Here is a 20167-nt window from a genome sequence, read left to right as displayed (position 1 = left end):
TAGTGAACCAGCACAATATTAAAACTATAAAGAAACAATTTATTTATCTACTTAACACCCTCTATACAACCATAACTTTATTTGCATGCTAATGAAGCAACCTTAGCATGTGGCTACAAAAACTTATGAAAATGTAATGTTAAAATTACGGGGCACTGAAGGATGCATCTAGATTTAGAATTTCAAATAACATAAGATACCAATCTTTACCAGTATACATCATTATATTTTTATTTTTGGAAAATGTCTTACAAATAGCTTATCTGAGTACATTCTCATTACTTAAGTCACAATTCACTATATAGTTAATTAACTTATGTCTAAAGATAATCTGTTCTTGTATGATTTCATTTTCTTAAAAAGCAATACTTTATTTTCAATAAAAAAATTTACATATGAAAGTCAAAGACAGTAATTTCAATAAAAATGAAAATCAACCACCATATCTTTTCTTGAGTTCTTCAACAGACTTATCCTTCAATCCTGATTTGTCTATGTGATTGAACAATACATGTGCAACTGAAAAAAGAAAAATAATTCATTTTAATCTCCATTTTTTAAAAACTGAGACAAAATTAGAGTAATCTGATTTATCAAATAAAACTTCTCATATTTTAAAGCAATAACCATTATATTTGCAAATTCTAATCCAGATATTTAAAAAGCTAATCTGAGAAAGTTATACAGGAATCTAATGTTTCTTACCAGAATATTTTGTAAAAAATATTAACTTAAACTTAACACATTCTGTCCTACTTTAAACATTTTGCCCTCTGTAACGAGCACAATTTACTCAATATTTTAATTAACTTTTTCAAACTGAAACTATTTTAAAAGAAAATTTTGTATCCACTACTGTAAATTGAAACTTAGCAGTAACATCTACAAAATGTTAGCCATACATTTTTATAATATGCAATAAAATACATAACTATTAAAAATTAAAACAAAACTTGCCTATAAATCATATAAAATCATCTTTTATACCACTGAATGGTCCACAATCAACACTTTGGAAAACTCTGTAGAGTGCAACATTAACACTGGCTACTGGTTGTTACTGATAAAAAAAAAAAGGTAACACCAGCTAATATTGATCAAATGCTTATTAGGTACACTCTAGGAACCATTCCAGGTGCTCCCCATGTTTAGCTTAGCTGACAGTGGTGACCCAACCAAGAGAGTACTGTTGGTAGGCCAGTGTAAAGAACCAACTCGCATTCTATGAGTACACTTCTACTTATCACATTACAGTAGCAAGAAATTCACTTCCTCAATGCATTTATACAGACAGGCTGTTACGCTCTAAGCACTACTCTATGCCCTGAGGCCTAGAGAACAAGGTATACACAGTTCCTGCTCTCGTGGAGCTTTCACTCTATTAGGGAGAGAGACATCATAAACAAATACATGAAATATTTTCAGCTAGTTACACATTATGAAGAAAAATAAAGGAGGGTAAGAAGCCAGAGGATGATAAAGGGAGGCAGACAGTTACTTTGAGTAGGTCTGCTGAGGAAAGAGGTCTCTGAAGTGGTAACTCTGGTGGAAACTGAATGAAGTGAAGAAGCTGGCAAGGGGGAGATATTCTGGGCTGCAGAAATGGCCAACTGCGAAGAGCCCAAGGCCAAAATAAGTTTACCAGCTTGGTATATCAAAAAATATAAAGTTAGTATGGTGGAGCAGAGTAATCGAAAAAAGTAGTGGAAGAGGTTATAACAGTAAGTTATAATAGTAAGAAAAGTTAGTATTTTTCAGGGAACTTTAGGGACTGTTTTTGAGTAAAGATAAAACAGAAAGGTCTTTTAGCTTAAACCCTATTTAAAAATCACACGTAAAATGACATGTCCACTTCTTTAAGTACAATACAAAGAGTATTTTTCTTAGTGATTCAGACTCATTCAATGTTGCTGCTAGAAACATAAAGAAACAAGAAAAGGAGCCCAAGGTATATTTAATCCAGAAGATACATGAAAATGGTACATAGAGTTTCTGTTATTTTTAAAACTAAAAACCTGATACTGCTGCATTCTAATAATTTTTCTTTTTCCAAAAACTTGAGGAAAGCCCAAAACTCTTACCTAACTGAAGTTCCTGCACAGTCTGATTTTACTTAAGGTTTCCCTAAACTGACACTTCATGGGAAGAACAGAGATGTAAAAATAAATAAGGAATAGAATTCTGCAGGTTCATCACCCGCCAATTGTCCCGACTCTACAGTCCGCACTGTACTTCTTTTAATTTTCTGAAGACAATTTGCTCTTTCCTGCCTCAGAACTTCCACATACATCATTCTCCGGGTCTAACACTCTTCCCCAGCCCTTTCATCTGATTGACTCCCGCATGTCTTTGAGGATTCAGGTTCCATCAAACAAACACAAAGAAACTGGCTCTCACAGAAGGGACTGGACCTCCCTTGCACCCATGCCGGGTGACATGCATCTGTGGTAGGAACCCTTAACAAGTCCCACCAAAGCAAGCTCTCAACCATTATGCTTTACTGAGTTTTCAAGTAGAAGAGTCCAGACATAAAGTCAGACTGCCTAACTTTAAATCTGAAAAAAAAAAAAAAAAAAAAAAAAAAAAGAATAAAAATCAATCAATCCTGGGTCTGGCTTCCTACCTAGACGACCTTGGTCAGGTTCCTTACCTCTCTATGCCTCAGTTTCTATCTCTGTAAAAAGGAATTAATAATCACACTTAAAGCTCACAATGCTGTTGTTGGGGGTTAAAAGATTTTATTTTACTTAACTGTAATTCAATTTAACTTGTGATTAATTTAAATTTAACTATATGTATCTTAGAGTAAGTATTTAATAAATGTCCACTATATTTGTTGAATAAATGAAGGAACATGTCAGAATAAAGATCTGGAAAAGCTTTCTTCACAGACTTACTTTTTTTCTCAGGTTCTGACATAAACATCACTGCCATATCAAACCTTTTTAGTTCAGAAAGTTTTTGTAAGATTTCAAAGATGAGTGATGGCTCTTCTTTCCTGAAACAATCCAAATATAAAACAAATGATTAATTAAAAGTAGCTCATGTAATTCTGTTTTTCTAACACAGTATTTCTAATTATACATAAATAAGGTCTCCATTTATCTTTTTTCCCTGGTTGTGGTCTACATTTTAAGTGCCCAAATGAAGAGATTTATCAAGTAACTGAAGAAATTATAATTTTCTTAAATGTGAGGCTTAGCACAGACTTTTTAAAAATTTATTTTTTTATTTAAATTCAGTTAATTAACATAGTATATTAATAGTTTCAGGGGTAGAGTTCAGTGATTCATCAGTTGCATATAACATCCAGTGCTCATTATATCGCATAGCAGACTTTATTAATTTGCTATCACATTTATCACTTCTACACCTCCCTTTCTTTAAAAAAAAGTTTTAAAGTCCTGTTTCCTCCTACCTATACATTTCCCATATTATTGTCTGCACTTGTCATCTCTTCACAACTTCTGCAATGGTGAAATTTACCAGAGAGCTAATTTTGCTATACAGAAGGCAGTAAGTAATACGACATCAAGGAGAATGACTTTCCCAAACCACTACAAATAGCCTAACATTACAATATGCAGGTATAACAAAAAAAATTCCACTTACTCAATGTAAAAGTCATGCAGAATTTTAATGATCTGGTTGAATACATCAGGATCCAGATTTTTCTGAAACAACTTAGGATACATGGATGGTTCAATTTGCTTGGAAAAGATAAAAAGAGAAAATTATATCACAGTAACATTTATATATCACAAATTATGTATATAACAACTGCTTACGTGAATATAGGGAAGAATACTGTTTATGCACTAGTGCTGACTGAGTAATGGGGTCACAGCGCAATGTAACTACGAGTGAAGAACAAAAGTAGGAGGAAATGTTAGATAAATCACTCTGTTCGAGGCAGAGAAAAATCCATGAACAGAGAGATGTTCCCAAAGACAGGAAACTTGAAGAGAGCTCTCAAGGAGCAATAAAAATAACTAGTTTAAAAAACAGAATTACATGAGATAATGCACTTAGAAGTAACTGTATACTAGAAAACTGTAAGGGATTATTACTATAACCACACTTGAAAAGACAATGCTAAAATCCATTATTTGGGAAACTTCCTAAGATCTGATCCTTTTTCTTGGAGCAAATAAGAGCTCACATAAGAAAATGATTGTCTAAATATTGCAAGCAGTGCTTGGGGCACATGGAAGGCACTCAATGTGTTTTAACTTCTCTCCCCATCTTGAAGAATGAAGTATTAAATTTAAGTTAGGATTTCTGAAATAAGATCAAGTTATTTTAAACCACAGAACTTAACACAGAACCTATTTCCAAAGGTTTCCCAGTTGCAAACATTTAAAACAGTCTGGCTGAGGTAATACGCGCAGGCAAGGAAGGGTTCTACAAACATATTCTACAAAAAGCAGATACAGTCCTAGTGTACAGTACTAGTGACAAAATAAGTCCTATGACCTTCTACTTAAACTACAACCACTAGCTTCCTTTCTTACCTTCAAATACCAATACAACATATCCGGAGAATTTTTTAGTTGTCTGAAATCAGATTCAAGCTGAAATGAGTTTGCAGGAACTGGAGGAAGAAGAGTTGTGACAAGCTGCGCAGGTGTCTCATCTGTCTCTACAGAAATCTTCTCACTGAAAGACGGACATACCTCCTGGTTCAAGTTGACTGGAGGTCTGAAATATTTCAGAGGCATCAAACAATTAGAAAAGAACCACAAATAGTTAAAGCTTATACAAGGAAATGTCAATGGAGATTTTCAATTCCTGACTTTATTAATATAGTATTGTAACTATTTATATTCCACACGTAGTGAACTCTGCCGGCTAATAAAAACACACCTATATTTTTGGCAAGGCAGATAATGCTTTTGCCGATTTTTTAAATATTTATTTATTTATGTTTAGTTAGCCACTGTGTAGTACATAATTAGTCCCTGATGCAGTGTTCAATGATTCATTAGTTAAGTATAATACTCAGTGCCCATCACAGCACATGCCCTCCTCAATACCCAACACCCTATTATCCCCCCACCCCCTTTCCTTTGCCAATTTTCACATGCTGGCTATGTAATGACTATTCTCATCTGTTGCGCTAATCTAGCCTGGCCACTTTTTGAAGCACACCATTTCTATATACTGCATCACTACATCACATACACTCTTAACTCTGCCTTTCAGAAATCCAAATTATGACAGTTTCAGGAAAGACAGTCCCAGACACCAAGAAATGCTTCCTCCTTTTAAAAAAATCTGTCTGGGGCTGCCTGGGTGGCTCAGTGGGTTAAAGCCTCTGCCTCTGGCTCGGGTCATGATCCCAGGATCCTGGGATCGAGCCCCACATCGGGCTCTCTGCTCAGCAGGGAGCCTGCCTCTCCCTCTCTCTCTGCCTGCCTCTCTGCCTATTTGTGATCTCTGTCTCTCAAATAAATAAATAAAATCTTAAAAAAAAAATCTGTCTGTTCAGTGTTTTCCCCAAATCACTAAATAATCACTATCACTTTAAATAAAACCACTAAAAGTCAACATTAAAAAACAAAAACTTTTTTAAAGATTTTATTTATTTATTTGACACACAGAGATCACCAGCAGGCAGAGAGGCAGGCAGAGAGAGAGAGAGGAAGGGAAGCAGACTCCCTGCTGAGCAGAGAGCCCAATGCGGGGCTCGATCCCAGCACCCTGGGATCATGACCTGAGCCGAAGGCAGAGGCTTAACCCACTGAGCCTCCCAGGTGCCCCCCCCCCAAAAAAACCTTTTAATAGGATTGCTGAGTGTCAATACAAGAATGTATGAATAAAGTTTCAACATCCCCTGGGGTGACTGGGTGGGTCAGTCCTTAAATGTCTGCCTTCAGCTCAGGTCATGGTCTCAGGGTCCTGGGATTGAGCCCCATAACGGGCTCCCCACTCAACGAGAAGCCTGCTTCTCCCTCTCCCACTTCCTCTGCTTATATCCCTCTCTTAACTGTATCTCTGTCAAATAAATTAAAAATCTTAAAAAAAAAAAAGTTTCAACATCCCCAAATAAACCTAATTAATCTAGATCTTTTATATTCTCACCATTAAGCAAACACATGACTATTTTTTAAAATTCCACACATAATTTAAAGAGCCCACAAATAATCTTAGATTAATGGCTAGAATAATGATGACTAATTTCTACATTTTTTATGAAGCTTCCTTTAAAAAATTTTTTTTGACAGACAGAGATCACAAGTAGGCAGAGAGGCAGGCAGAGAGAGAGGGGGAAGCAGGCTCCCCGCTGAGCAGAGAGCCCAATTCAGGGCTTGATCCCGGGACCTTGGGATCATGACCTGAGCTGAAAGCAGAGGCTTTAACCCACTGAGCCACCCAGGCGCCCCTGAAGCTTCCTTTTAAAAACTTTTTTTGCTGAATTACAAAGTGAAATACAAATACTAAAGTTCTAGAATAAAAATGCAGAGAATCAATTTGTTAAGATACTTTCTTACCTCTGAATTTCCCACTATGGTACAGGAATAGTGATCACACCTTAAGCAAAACCTCTCTTATAATTTAAGTACAAATAAAAATCTAGAATGTGAAGTTGGGCAGTTCAAAGTACTATGGTGATAAGCACATACCAGAAGTCTCATCAGTAATACCAATTTTCTAGTGCATTATTACCACTCTAGATGAGTATCAAGAGTATTTCTTCTGGGAAACCTGGGTGGCGCCGTCAATTAAGTGTCCAACTCTCATTTCGGCTCAGGTCATGATCTCAGGGTCATGAAACCAAGCTCCACGTAAGGCTTAGGATCTGCGCGGAGTCTACATAAGACTCCCTCTCTCTCCCCTTGCTCTCACTCCCTCTCTCTCTCTCAAAATAATTTTTTTTTTTTTTAAAGAGTATTTCTTCTACTCACGGCAGGGCTGAAGTATCACTGATTTCTTCTATTTTCAATACTTTCGCTTTCGGAATATCACTGGTGGGCAAAAGGTCATCTTGGCTTGAATTCTTCTTACTCGCAGTGCCTGCACTTGCTATTCCGTCTGCCAGGTGACTAGGGTTGTTCTGTGGAGCGGCAGGAGTGCTACCCTGCACGTCAATGGTCTGGATCAAATTACCGGTCTCTTCAATAGTAACTTTCTTGAGTGGTTTCTACAACGATTAAAATCAATTCTTTAAATCAACATTAAAGGTTTCCTATTTTAGGGTCACCAATTAAAAGGCTGCAGTGTTCTTATCTAGTATCGACTCCCTATTTAGAGAACGTACTTAGATTTTAAGTTCACAGACTAACAGTTTTAAGTCAGTTCACTCTGATGGCAAGATAGACAGGGGTCATACTCTGAGAATACAAAGAATAAAAAAAGATGCATAGCACCTAGAGTATGTAAGTCTGAATGGGAGAAAGAAGAGCTGTACATATACATAATTCCAAGGCAATGGGACACATGCTGTGAAAGGGGAAAGCACCACATGCTAAGAGAACACAGGGAAGGAAGACAAACAGTGGCATCAGGGGAGTCATCACAGAAAAGTACACATGAGTGGCAATGTGGAAGGGCACAGCATGGTCAGTGGAAAGATGAGAAGTCCAAAAGGGCTAGAGCAAGGGGAGGAGTTGGGGGGAACGAAGCCTGAAAGGCTGTTTAAAGACAGCTTATAAAGGAATTGCGTGCCACGTCCAGGAGTTTGGACTTGACCCGAGAGGCAACAAAGCCAAGAAAAAGTATGGCCAAATCTCCAGTGAACTAACTGAAGGCAAGCAGAACAAGGTCAGACAATGACCAGCACTCTGTATGAAACAGACTAACATTAAACTCTAAGTAGATTTAAAAAATAAATAAATAAAAAATAAAAAACACCTAAGTCGATTTTCTAAACATGCAGCCGCTAGACAAAACCAGCCCAGGATTAAAGATCTGCCAAATATGTCCACAAAGTCAGTAAGACTTGACCATAATTAGTTTCTAATGTAACAAAATAAGTAGGATTCACTATTTATTTCAATCATTACAAATGTCAAACATGTTCAATTTCTTCTTAAGTTTACATATAATACTCTGTTATTTTTAATTTAAAAAACCCTCAATTTACTCTAAGTGTTCATCTCAACTGTATGGGTGAATTTTAAATCAAAAAGTTTTAAATATAAAAACTTTAGACATACATATTAAACTCTGACATTCTATTAACATAGCCAAGATAAGACCTCTAACAGTTACAACTGAGTGTTGCTGGATGAACAAACATAAATTTTAAAAGGTATTAGCAAAACTATTAACAGAATCCCAGCAGCCGTTCTATTTAAAGTACAATCGAGTTAATCTGAAGCCTTTGCCTTGCTGAGAACTCTGAAGAGCAACAGTTTTCTCTGAAGATATTAACCAAGAATGGGCATGTGTCAGTGCTGCACAAGGGACTATGATTTCTGACAGGCAATAAATCACTGGACTAAATCAATACAGTCCCATTTATTTTTTTTATTTTTTTTTTTTTTTAAAGATTTTATTTATTTATTTGACAGAGAGAGACCACAAGCAGGCAGAGAGGCAGGCAGAGAGAGAGGAGGAAGCAGGCTCCCCGCAGAGCAGAGAGCCCGATGTGGGGCTCGATCCCAGGACCCCGGGACCATGACCTGAGCCGAAGGCAGAGGCTTTAACCCACTGAGCCACCCAGGCGCCCCAATACAGTCCCATTTAAAACAAAATCCTTTCAAAACTAACAACAGATGTGTAAACATGATCCTAATTTAAAAATTCCTTCATCAATAGTCTCTGTGAAGTATAGACCTATGAGTGGGTACTGGGAGCTAGTAGTGCTGAGGGCTACTGATGGTTGGGAGCGACAGGGGTGATGACAGTATGCTGGTTAACAGGAGTGAAACACAAAAGATATCACTACAGAAAGATTTAAGAAAATATGAAAGGTTCAACTAACACTTTCTCAAAACTAACATTTAGATGCATTTTATTTAGCTCTATGCTATGGCCATTTTAAGAAAAGGAAGAGAAATATAAAAATAAACAGAAAGGGGGGCACCTGGGTGGCTCAGTGGATTAAGCCTCTGCCTTCAGCTCAGGTCATGGTCTCAGCCCCACATCGGGCTCCCTGCTCAGTGGGGAGCCTGCTTCCCCGCCCTTCTCTGCCTGCCTGCCTCTCTGCCTGCTTGTGATCTCTGTCAAATAAATAAATAAAATCTTAAAAAATAAATAAATAAATAAATAAATAAACAAACAAACAGAAAGGGAGAAAGAAGGGGAAGGGCCAAGTGGAAAGATGAAGTTTTGCTATAGGAAAACAGAAAAATGAAAATAAAACAAAATAAAGTATTTCAGATAAGACTATGAGATCAGGAGACCCTTCATTTACTACCACCTACCCAGGAACCCCGGGTACCAGGAGATCTACATCACTGCTCTCCTAGATGCTCTCTGGAGAAGATTCGCCAAAAGTACCCCCAGGCTATCAGCCCCTGAAAACGCAGACTTCCCTGGCCTAGGCTCTCATTTGACTCAAGTAATGCTAGGACTCTCCCTCCACTTCCTGGACTTTCCTCTCTTCCCTGACCTCTTCCCCAGTGGTATGGTTCTCTCACAAATATGTGACTGAGAAGGAAATTAATATCCATTTCACCTAAAACTGCCTTAGCATTAATGGATATTATTTCCTTCGATCAAAACTAACCTGTGAGTTATCCTCGGGGAGAAAAAGTAAGGATCACACAGGGATTAGGTAACTTGCACAAGGGGGCTCAAATCAACTCTTAAAAACAGTACACCAAACAGCATCTTCTATCTTTCAAATAATGCCCACATTTTTATTATGAAGACCTACTACAAAAATAAACAGCAATTTTTCCCCTTCCTGCTAAGATACTGGTTTATTTTGTTTGGGAACATTTACAGAATAGTCCACCCCAGATCTTTCATTTCACAGAGGTGTTTTAAGATCTTGCCACGAAAGACTTAAATGCATGTCGCATTTTCAAACTATTAACATAAACTGGTTTTTAAAGTGAGGGAGAAGAGAACCCCACAAATGTATAAAAGTCCTTATATACTGGCCATGGGACATTTGATCTACCACACGGCCATGTTTTTATAATTATGGACAACAGTCTGACAAATGCTTTTTTTAACCTTATCAATTTTTTGTGAAAATGTCTTACAAAGATGTAAAAGTTTAAACCACTTTTTTAAAACCACTTTTCATTAAACATTTGATCACCTTAATTGAAAAGAATAGCAGCACATTAACATAATGTATGAAAATGAATACAATGTATGGAAGCAACTAGATTTTTGCCTGTCCCGAAACAAGTCTTGTCTCAGAAAATCCAAGAATAAAGTCATAATAACACTGGGAGTGGGGGACCCCTGGCTGGCTCTCAGTAGAGCACAGGACTCCAGATACCAGAGTCACAAGTTGGGAGTGCCTACACTGGGCGTGGAGCCTACTTAATTAAAAAAAAAAAAAAAAAAGGAAAAAAAAAAAAAGAACACTAGAAAAGCATTTAACAGAAATTCACTGCTACCTGAAATATGACCTCAACAAAACAAACTTTCTTTGCTTCATTTTCTTCCTTTGTAAAAGGAAGATAAAAATACCTGCTCTGACTTCCTTATAAAATTAAGGCTCTCAAAGCATCCACCATGCAGAACAGCTACTTCCAAGAGGCAGCGAGAGGATCATGGCCAGTGGGGGGGGGGCACACAGGGGGATTCTGGAGGCTGACACCTTTCAATTTTTGACTTAGTTGGTGATTTCATGGGTGTTCACTTTATAATTATTTTTAAAATCTTAGTCTTGTGGACTCTTCAGCACAAAATAAATTGCTAAATTCATGCCAGCTACTCTTTCTGTTATAATATTGCAGAGAAAAAAACTGGCTTTGTTGGACTTAATGAAAAACAGTATGGTATACCAAAAACAATGTGCAATGTATATTTTTAAAGGCAATTTGCTTATACTAGAGCTCGGCCTTAGGTGAATTTTTTTTTTTTTTTTAAAGATGTACCAAGGGTACTGAGGGTCTTGCAATGTAAGGGTAAACCTGGCTGAGGACACTGTACCCATCCTCAGGTTTCTCAGGATACCCCTGTGATGGCTATGTCACTTCTGCCCACTGAGCTGGAGAGCGGGGGTCTCTAGCAGAGAAAAAAATGAGGCTGTTTAAACAAAGGCAGACATACACCACTTCTGAGGATGTGCACTGTACCAATACCCCATGCTGGGTTCTCTGAGCCATGAAGCATACCTCTTTCTTTCCAGCTGATCTGAGCCCCAAGCTGTCCACAGTTGTTTGATGAGTTATGAAAATACCTGAACCAGGCAGGGCCCTGTCGTGTCTTTAAGTATAGAGTACAGGGCTCCCCCTTATCCTTGGGGATCATCTAAGCATGTGGGAAATCCTCTGCCAATCAGAGACCGGAGAGTAGGGAAGAGTTCAAGTTGGTGGAAAAATGAGTGGAGGGTTTGTTTTAATTCTGCAGAGCCCATGCATATCAAAATAAACCTCCATTCCTCCCAGAGCCTTCATGAGATCCAGAAGCTGGTGCCGCTCCCCCTGAGGAACAGCAGCTTTGTCTCTACCAAGGACACAGAGAAGGGCAAGGTAAATGCTGTGGCCATTTTCAGCAGTACCCCTTTTGGGAAGCCTTTTTGTACAGCACTCTCCCTGGCCTTACCTCTGTTTTGTGGGTGGTGCGAGATGTCTGCTGTGTTACTTATTTTCAAAGTGCAAACTCTCAACCCAAGAGCCTATAGGCTTCTCTGTTTTCACTGTGTCATCTTGGCTGTGCCTCCAGAAGCCAAAGTACTTAAAGGCTGAGGACCTTAGGGCTGTGAATAACATGGAGAGGATAACACCACACTCCACGCTGAATACTCCTGGGCTGGCTTACTCCTTCCAGAACGACTCTAGGTGGAATCATTGTTGTTTCCTCCTTTCCTGTTGCCAGTTAGGCAACTAACCTATTCAGAATATCTCCAATAATCCTTTCAACTGGTAAATGTGAAATGCCGTCCCTCCATCTTTACATTGTGTGCTTTGTGCAATTCTGAATGGTCTTAGAGAAGGTCAACTTCCTAACTCATCACTGCTCCATCTCTGTTGGTAAATATGCTATATGCAGAATCCCTCCAGTTGTACCCTGGGTAAAAATATTCTGAATTATAGGAGGTGACAGATTTGTAGTAGAAAATGTACACTAGCAGTGAAGTCATGAAGAGAGAAAAATCAGTTACTATTTGCAGAGCCAGTTCCACACAAAGTCCTTCTGCTGTGTTCATATGAGCGGGTTCTGCTGTGTCCTGAGTCACTGTTAGAACTTATCCTGCCTCTCATGATACATTATGGGAATTCTATAGCACACATCCAAACACATTCATGCTGTTATTTACAATTTTTGCCTTTTTCCATACAACATAATTACTATGTGTCTCACAGTGTACTTAAATCAGAACTACCTATGAATTGATAAGATAAACAGAGCTGAGCTTAGTTAACATTTATAAGTAACAGGTTCCTCCCAGAAAACACCCTCTCAGCTCCTCTCCAAGTCTCCAGGCATCCCCACCTCCGAGAGGTCCCTGAGGCCACTGACAGAACTTGCAGAGAGAAGACCCCTTTTGTCAGGGAGGGAAGCAAAGGAAGAAGGTCGTGCGCTGGCAAGCAGAATCTTTCCACAGGAGTGGCTATGATTCCGTGTGTGGAATGGGCTTTTTAATCTCACTCATTCTCTCTGTTCTCAATGCACAAAGAACCATCTCCTGTAGCCACAGAGGAGGGACACAGTGTTATCCTGGACACAGACGCCTGCCTAACTAGAGTACGTGCCTTTGTTAGTTTGAAATTACTTCTGGTAATCCTCTAGGATGGAACCCCAGCTGTTCCACAGTGGCAGACATGGGCAGTGACATGTGGTGACAGTAATTTAACCTCCTGGCCTCTTTTCCCCCAAGCTGCAGGCGGCACCCAGTGGGGGGAAAGAGTTTTCTGGCACTGATTCTGCTCTCTGGGAACCTGGCATAGGAGAGATGGCAGGTGCAGATGCCTGCTTTTCTGGGGTTCAGCTGTTGTTGATATTGGCTCTTTTGTCTGTCATATCAACACAGCTTTCACTTCTGCTCTGCAAGTCAGTATGGTGACCAGAGGACACCCCCTTTATCAGGACCATCCTGCACATGCTACTCCGTGGGCCCCCCCTTTATCACCATCCAGGGCTCTGAACCACCTCTACCCCCTGCACCTCGGTGGCCCCGGGAACCACTCACACCGCCCCACCCGCACCACCTGATAAATGATCTGAGCAGTGTGAGTGGACTTGTAATGCACATTCATCTTACTTTTGTTGTTGTTGAGCTTAAGTGATGATTTTAGATCTAACCCCACAGAAGATGCAAGGCTATTATTATAATAAAATCACAGGGGCGCCTGGGTAGCTCAGTGGGTTAAAGCCTTTGCCTTCAGCTCAGGTCATGATCTCGGGGTCCTGGGATCGAGCCCCACACATCGGGCTCTCTGCTCAGTGGGGAGCCTGCTTTCCCCCTCTCTCTCTGCCTCCCTCTCTGCCTACTTGTGATCTCTGTCTGTCAAATAAATAAATATCTTTAAAAAATTTTTTAAAAGAAAATATGTAGAAATATTTAAATTTGTAGTGTTAAGTCAACGAAAAAGTTATCCCAGAATACTAAACAGCTGAATTTTCCCCATTTTCATTATATCAATAATCCTAAGAGTGCTTTTTAAAGATTCTAAAAAGAGTTTATTTATTCAACACTTTGTCTCCAACTCTTATTAATATAACACTGATATTTAAAATGGAAGGAAAAAATGAAAGAAAAGTGTTTCACTTACAGTTGACCCAAGATGAGATGGATTATCAATAGGTTTTATCACATTTTGCCTTTGTGTAGAATCGAGAAAAACATCATCCCAATGTCCTTTCTCAATTAAGTCCTTGAAAATAAATTTGTAAGCATGACTACCAAAATATATATTCTCAAGTTAGTTATATAATAGTAATGTGTTTCTGCTTCAGAAAACAAGACCATATTTTGCTGAAAAGAATACATTACCTTTTTAATTTTGGAAAGTTCAGTAACTGCTTGCTTATTCCCAGGTTCCAAAAGCAAAACAGTTTCAAAATCTAAAGTGAATTTTTAAGAAACAGAATAAATTAGTGAAAATATTTACAGAGTTCAAGACATGATACATTTAGTTAATAACCCAGGCTTCTCTCTAGAAGTTTTACTTAAGGCGCTAGGAAACAGGTTGAGCAATAGTAAGAGCTAAACATTGACCAGGTGCTCTTCTAGTTACTTTATGTGAATTCTCGTGTGACCCCCATCACAACCCCACTTGTCAGATGATACAACTGAGGTCTAGAGGTCATCTAACTTACCAAAGCTCACATTATTAAAAAATGACAGGGTTACTCACTAAATGTTAAGACAGAATCTAAGAGAATTCCATATAATGGAATATTATTTGGCCTTAAACCTTGGAAGACATTAGCTAAGTTAAAGAAGCCAGACACAAAGGGACAAATACTGCATGATTCTACTTATATGAGGTACCTAGAACAATCAAATTCATAGAGACAGAAAGTAGAATGATAGTTACCAGGGGCTAAAGGAGGAAGGAATGGGGAGTTTTTGTTAATGGGTAGATTTTCAGGACTGGATGATGAAAGAGCGCTGAAGATGTTTGGTGGTGATGGTGATGGCTGCTCAACAATGTGAATGTACTTAATGCCACTGAATCGTACACTTAAAAATAATTAAGATGGTAAATTTTATGTTATGTATATTTTACTACCATTTTTTAAATTCATGAGCTACAGCTGAAGCCAGGCTTAGAGAAAAACTGTCAGATTTAAATGCACATACCAGAAAAGAAGGCAGGTTGAAAATCAATAATCTAAGTATTGATGTCAAGATATTAGAAAAACAGCAAATGAAACCTAAACAAAATAGGGGGACCTGGGTGGCTCAGTCTGTTAAGTGTCTGCCTTCAGCTCAGGTCATGATCCTGGGATCCCCAGATCCCAGGATCAAGCCTGCATCAGGCTCCCTGAGCAGCAGGGGGGCCTGCTTCTCCCTCTCCTTCTGCCCCTTCCCCACTCAAGGCCGCCCTCTCTCAAGTAAATAAAATCTTTAAAATAAAATAACATAAGCCTAAACAAAATCGAAGGAAAGAAAGAGCAGAAATATGTGAAACAGAAAACATATGCTATAAAACCAAGTTAGTTCTTCAAGAAAGCTAACAGACTGAATACTTAAAAGATCCTGGAAAAACAAAATAACTAGTACCAAGAATAAAAAGGAGCATCACTGCAGATCTCACATTATCCTCTAACTTTTAACAGCTGATTCCCTTTCTTTTTGCCTTTTCCTTCTCACCTATAATTCAAATTATTAATTAACTATGATTGGCAATTAGCCAGATCAGACTGGACACTATTAGAGTAAAAGATAATCTGGTCCACTATGAAAGCTGCATTCCTTCAAATCTGCAAACTATTCACGATCTGAACTGTGAAAGAAAATTTACTTCTGTAAGTTCTGTACCCTTGAACACTGGAAAAGCTACACAAATCTCTGCTTCTATAACATGGGAGTCTCATAAGAATGAGTGAGTGATAGTTGTTAGAAAGATAGTCATACCTTGTTTGGCCTCATTTAACTTTCCCAAAAATGTTCTTGCCGTTCCTCTTCTGGCAAAAGCTTTAGAGTATGAGCCATCTAATAAAATAGCTTGTGTGCAGTCTTTTTCGGCTTCTTCATATCTATTTAATATGACAAAATTACCAACTGAAAAATGCGGCTTATAGGTAAAACTTAACATAAACTGAGTTTCTAATGTAAAATGCAGGCATATTTATTTTAATTAAAAACTTCCAAATCTGGGGGCGCCTGGGTGGCTCAGTGGGTTAAGCCTCTGCCTTCGGCTCAGGTCATGATCTCAGGGTCCTGGGATCGAGCCCCGCATCGGGCTCTCTGCTCAGCAGGGAGCCTGTTCCTCCTCTCTCTCTCTCTGCCTGCCTCTCTGTCTACTTGTAATCTCTGTCAAATAAATAAATAAAATCTTTAAAAAAAACAAAAAACAAAAAACAAAAACAAAAAAAAACTTCCAAATCTATCTTTCAGAGGAAAGACTATTTTTTTTTAATTGTTCACTCTCACTGAATCTTGGAAACATCTAGGAAGGAGGGAAAAGGTACAAGGTTAAAGGAAAGTCAGGATAGAAAGTGCCGGAAGAATGTAAAAAATGGTGGTAAAATACAAGCCAAGCAGACAAAAGAATACACTGGCTGGAACCCACCCTGCACCCTGCCAATACTCAATACACACAGGTACTACACTGACAATTAAAACTGGCATTCATTTTCTAATAAAACTTAGTATTTACCCACCGAAGGATCACCTAAGTTATACATCACCTAAGGAAAACTAATCTACGCAAAACTCAGGACCTGTTACATGTGTGATGGCATATCATCTAACACCTTTCCTAAACTCTACTCAACCATGCAACTGGCCATCAATTCAGTCAGACTGGGTAGTGCTCTAAAAAACAAAAAGTTAAGGAGAGCTAAAAACAAAACAAAACAAAAAAGAACAGAAAAACTGAAGACCTCGTATATGTCAAAATGACATTAATGAATTACTGTGAATTTATTTGGCAAGATAATGGCATTGCAATTATGTATAAAAGATCCTTTAGGGATAAGATGTCATAATGTCTCTAATTTGTTTTATAATAATTCAGAGGGAAAAAAAGCTAACTAAATATAATGACAAAGGTATGGTTTGTTAACCCTAGATGATTTGGTACATGGGATTTATTATATTACTTACATGAAATCTGTAGAAGTTTCATAATAAAAAATTCCAAAAAAAGAAAATCTCCTGCAATGACATTCTCCCCAAAGCCTAAAATGAATGCCATCCTACCCTTGAAACAAGACCTCATAAAAACACAATCAAAATTTTGAGTGAACTTAAATATCTTCTAGTTCTTTACTTCACTTTTCAACGGAAGAAAGAATATGTCTGTGTCTATGCAAGTGCATGTGCCCATGGCCCACTAATATATTCTCTACTTTGCTGATTGTATCATTCTCTCATTCAGACACATGCATACCCCCTTGTTCCCCCCACCCCAGTTTTCAGGGTAAGGTACTTTAAAGAGCAAAGTAAGGCCTGCCTGACTCTCCAGCTATGTTAACAGCCATAATATGGACCACTTGCCCTTTCTGGAAGTTACATTAACTTTTTCACTCTCATGCCTTTAAACCTGTACTGGGACACTCAACCTGTTTTTCACCTCACTTACTCTAACCAAATAATGTATCTCTAATTGTGTCTATTGGTTTAAATGACAATAAATATACAAACAAAATTTACTTCTATGACAGGAGTTTCCTAACCTGAGGTCCTTTGAAAGATCTGAAAAGTGGGATGGGAAAAATATTACATCCTTATTTTCACTAACTTTTATATGGGATTTGGCTTTTTTTTCAATTATGACTATAAACAAGAAACCACAATAGCAAAAGCAGTAGCTTTAACTTTGCCTCAGTAAATATCATAGATACTTTCATATCACATTACAACTGTTACAGATATCTCCAAGTATTACTTATGTTCACCACTGTTTCAGAATTACAGTAGTAATTAAACCTATTTGTATGTGACCACGGCATCCTGGTCTATAAATGCTCCTAGGACCCAAGTGGCCAACTAGTAGGCAACTAAGAACTCTGCCCTTAGTAGTCATCAGATACCAAAGAGCAAAGTCTCATGTTACCACACTGGTAACATAATCATTTGTGTTACTTTTTTATTTCCTATTCACACTTATTAGTTCATCAGTATGTGGAAGATGTCACAGATCAGCCCAAATTTAAATTTTCATATTATGTCTTCAAAACAAATTTTTGCTTTATATCTGCCTATATTTTTAATGTAGTTTATTTCGTTGTGTCAATAGAAAAGTATATATACCACTATGTCAAAAATCGCAGTATTTTAAAAACTATATTTCAATATAATTGGATGCCTTTGTAACCTCAAATGTATACTTATGCATTCAAAAATATTCTGAGAAAGGTTCCCCATGCAGCCAAATGGGTCCACGGTACCAAAAAAACTTCAGAATCCCCATTTTAAGTATTCACAGGTTTTTTCTTAAATTCTGTCACTAAAGTATAAAAGGTGATTACAACAGATATAAAGAACTATGAGACAGTTTCTACCAGCAGATATTATCCTCCTGATTGTTCAACTTGGAACACCTGAGTGCATCCAGAAATAACTGTTAGTATCACAGGACCAAGTTTTTGCCGTATATATAATCAATCAGATGATCTCAATGGCAACAATTCTCTTATGTATAAAACACTGCCAGATAAGAACTTGCCCAAAAGGTTCTGAGGTTAAAAATAATTTTTAAATCACTAATTCAGAATAACATGCATAAAACAAAGAAATGTTAAATTGTGTAATGCCACACTATTTCAAGTGGGAAAATAATAAGAGCAAACATTTTCTGAATATGTACTGATACACACTCAATCTCTCTCATTTAAATTTAACGTTCAAGAATAAATAAATTTTATTTTATTACTATTTATCTAATGTGCCAATTTATGGTAAATTTCTTTTTCATCCTGAAAAGTATTAAGTATAACCAATCCTTACTTCAGAATCTTCAGATAGGCCATTGCTCTGTTAGCTGGAAGAAGGGCATTAGTGCCATCTGCTGCTATCCCCCGAGTATAGCATTCAATTGCTCTTTCATATTTCCCTTCTTTGAAAAATCCATTCCCCTATCATTTTGGAGAGAAGTATAAAGAAGAATTAAAAAAAAAAATGCAAAATATGCAAAAAGAATAAAAAATTAGCTGAATTCAAATCTTAAGTAAACACTATGAGAATACTCATCAATACTCTATCAGTTATTAAAGTATATGTTAATGTTAAATATCCAATCCATGATACATGTTCTAGAATCTGTTAGTTTAGGTTATGTTTTGTAGTGGCATTATTCTCTTTTCAGTACTAAAAAGAAAAAAGTATACTACTATGCTACTTTACACCATTAACCATTATTCTACTAGTTAAATATTACACAAAACTTAAATCTAAAAAAAACACTTTAATAAATAGAGGCCCAAATATTATACTCTTCAATATTAGAAGCTGTACAATAGAATTTTATTAACTCAAATAATTTTTGTGAAAGAACAGAGTACCAGAATTGTATACCTCATTCTTTGGTAACACTAACATGTCTAAACACAGGATAAATTAAACCATACTGGAATGTATATACCAGACATCACTATAAGCAAACTTATTTATAATCAGTCAGGTTTCTCACAATCAATATCATTCCATATGTATTTATCATTCCATAAGTATTTTTCCAAAAAAAGCTACAAATATGTTAAACTAATCTCAACTCAAGATTCTAAAGGAATTTTGATTAGAAACAGTCCAGTATGAATTAATGAAAAAAAATTCTAAGAATGAATTGTAACTTATCTCTATGTTAAATGTATAACCACCTATACATAAGTATGTTAAAATCCTCAAAAGTAGTTTGCTCCCTAAACTATGTTATATTTTTAATTATGTACTAAGTCATCAATTACTCAAATTCTGAATTAGTAAGCTCCAGGGGTTTTTTAGTATAATTTTCAGCTCTTATTGAAGAATTTTAACGTTAGAGAAGACAGAAACAAATACACAAGAAACGAAGAGTAAACTCAGCAAAACATATATATGTTAAAATCCCTCTGGATTACCAGATCTTTCTCTGAAATGGCTTGCTGCTTATTCTGTTGCTCTTCAATTTGTTTCTTCTCTCCTTCAGATGATTTAATCATTGTATCAGCTCCCTTTGGATATGAATTTTCTTTGGATGTTAAAGCCTAGGAGACACAGTAGTCAGCTAAAATAAAACAAGTAATGCAAGATACATGTATATTTGACTTTAAAATAGTAAATCACTATTAGATGTATTAGAATTTTTGTATTAGATGTATTAGATGTATTAGAATTTTTGACACATTTCAAATTAATATTGAAATAATAGTTTTTACTCTAATCCAACGTCTAATTCAAATTAAAAAACAAAATAGTGAATTTAATATACATCTTATT

General features: G+C 37.1%; 1 protein-coding gene across 1 annotated transcript in view; it reads right to left on the bottom strand.

Moving 5' to 3' along the window:
* Positions 1 to 225: 225 nt before the first annotated feature.
* Positions 226 to 20167, bottom strand: part of RPAP3 (RNA polymerase II associated protein 3) — a 41026-nt gene continuing 21084 nt past the window's right edge. Inside the window, exons 8-17 of the mRNA XM_032876953.1 lie at positions 19810 to 19935; positions 18701 to 18828; positions 15662 to 15783; positions 14072 to 14142; positions 13851 to 13952; positions 6909 to 7144; positions 4515 to 4701; positions 3613 to 3710; positions 2898 to 2998; positions 226 to 519 (exon numbers count right to left, since the gene is read on the bottom strand). Of these exons, the coding sequence (XP_032732844.1) occupies positions 434 to 519; positions 2898 to 2998; positions 3613 to 3710; positions 4515 to 4701; positions 6909 to 7144; positions 13851 to 13952; positions 14072 to 14142; positions 15662 to 15783; positions 18701 to 18828; positions 19810 to 19935 (1257 nt within the window). The 3' untranslated portion in view covers positions 226 to 433. The remainder of the gene's footprint in view (positions 520 to 2897; positions 2999 to 3612; positions 3711 to 4514; positions 4702 to 6908; positions 7145 to 13850; positions 13953 to 14071; positions 14143 to 15661; positions 15784 to 18700; positions 18829 to 19809; positions 19936 to 20167) is intronic.

This window comes from Lontra canadensis, unplaced genomic scaffold (genome assembly GCF_010015895.1).
Source record: "Lontra canadensis isolate GAN:19392208 unplaced genomic scaffold, GSC_riverotter_1.0 scaffold59, whole genome shotgun sequence".
Classification (NCBI taxonomy): Eukaryota; Metazoa; Chordata; class Mammalia; order Carnivora; family Mustelidae; genus Lontra; species Lontra canadensis.
This window is presented reverse-complemented; position numbering and strand designations above follow the sequence as displayed.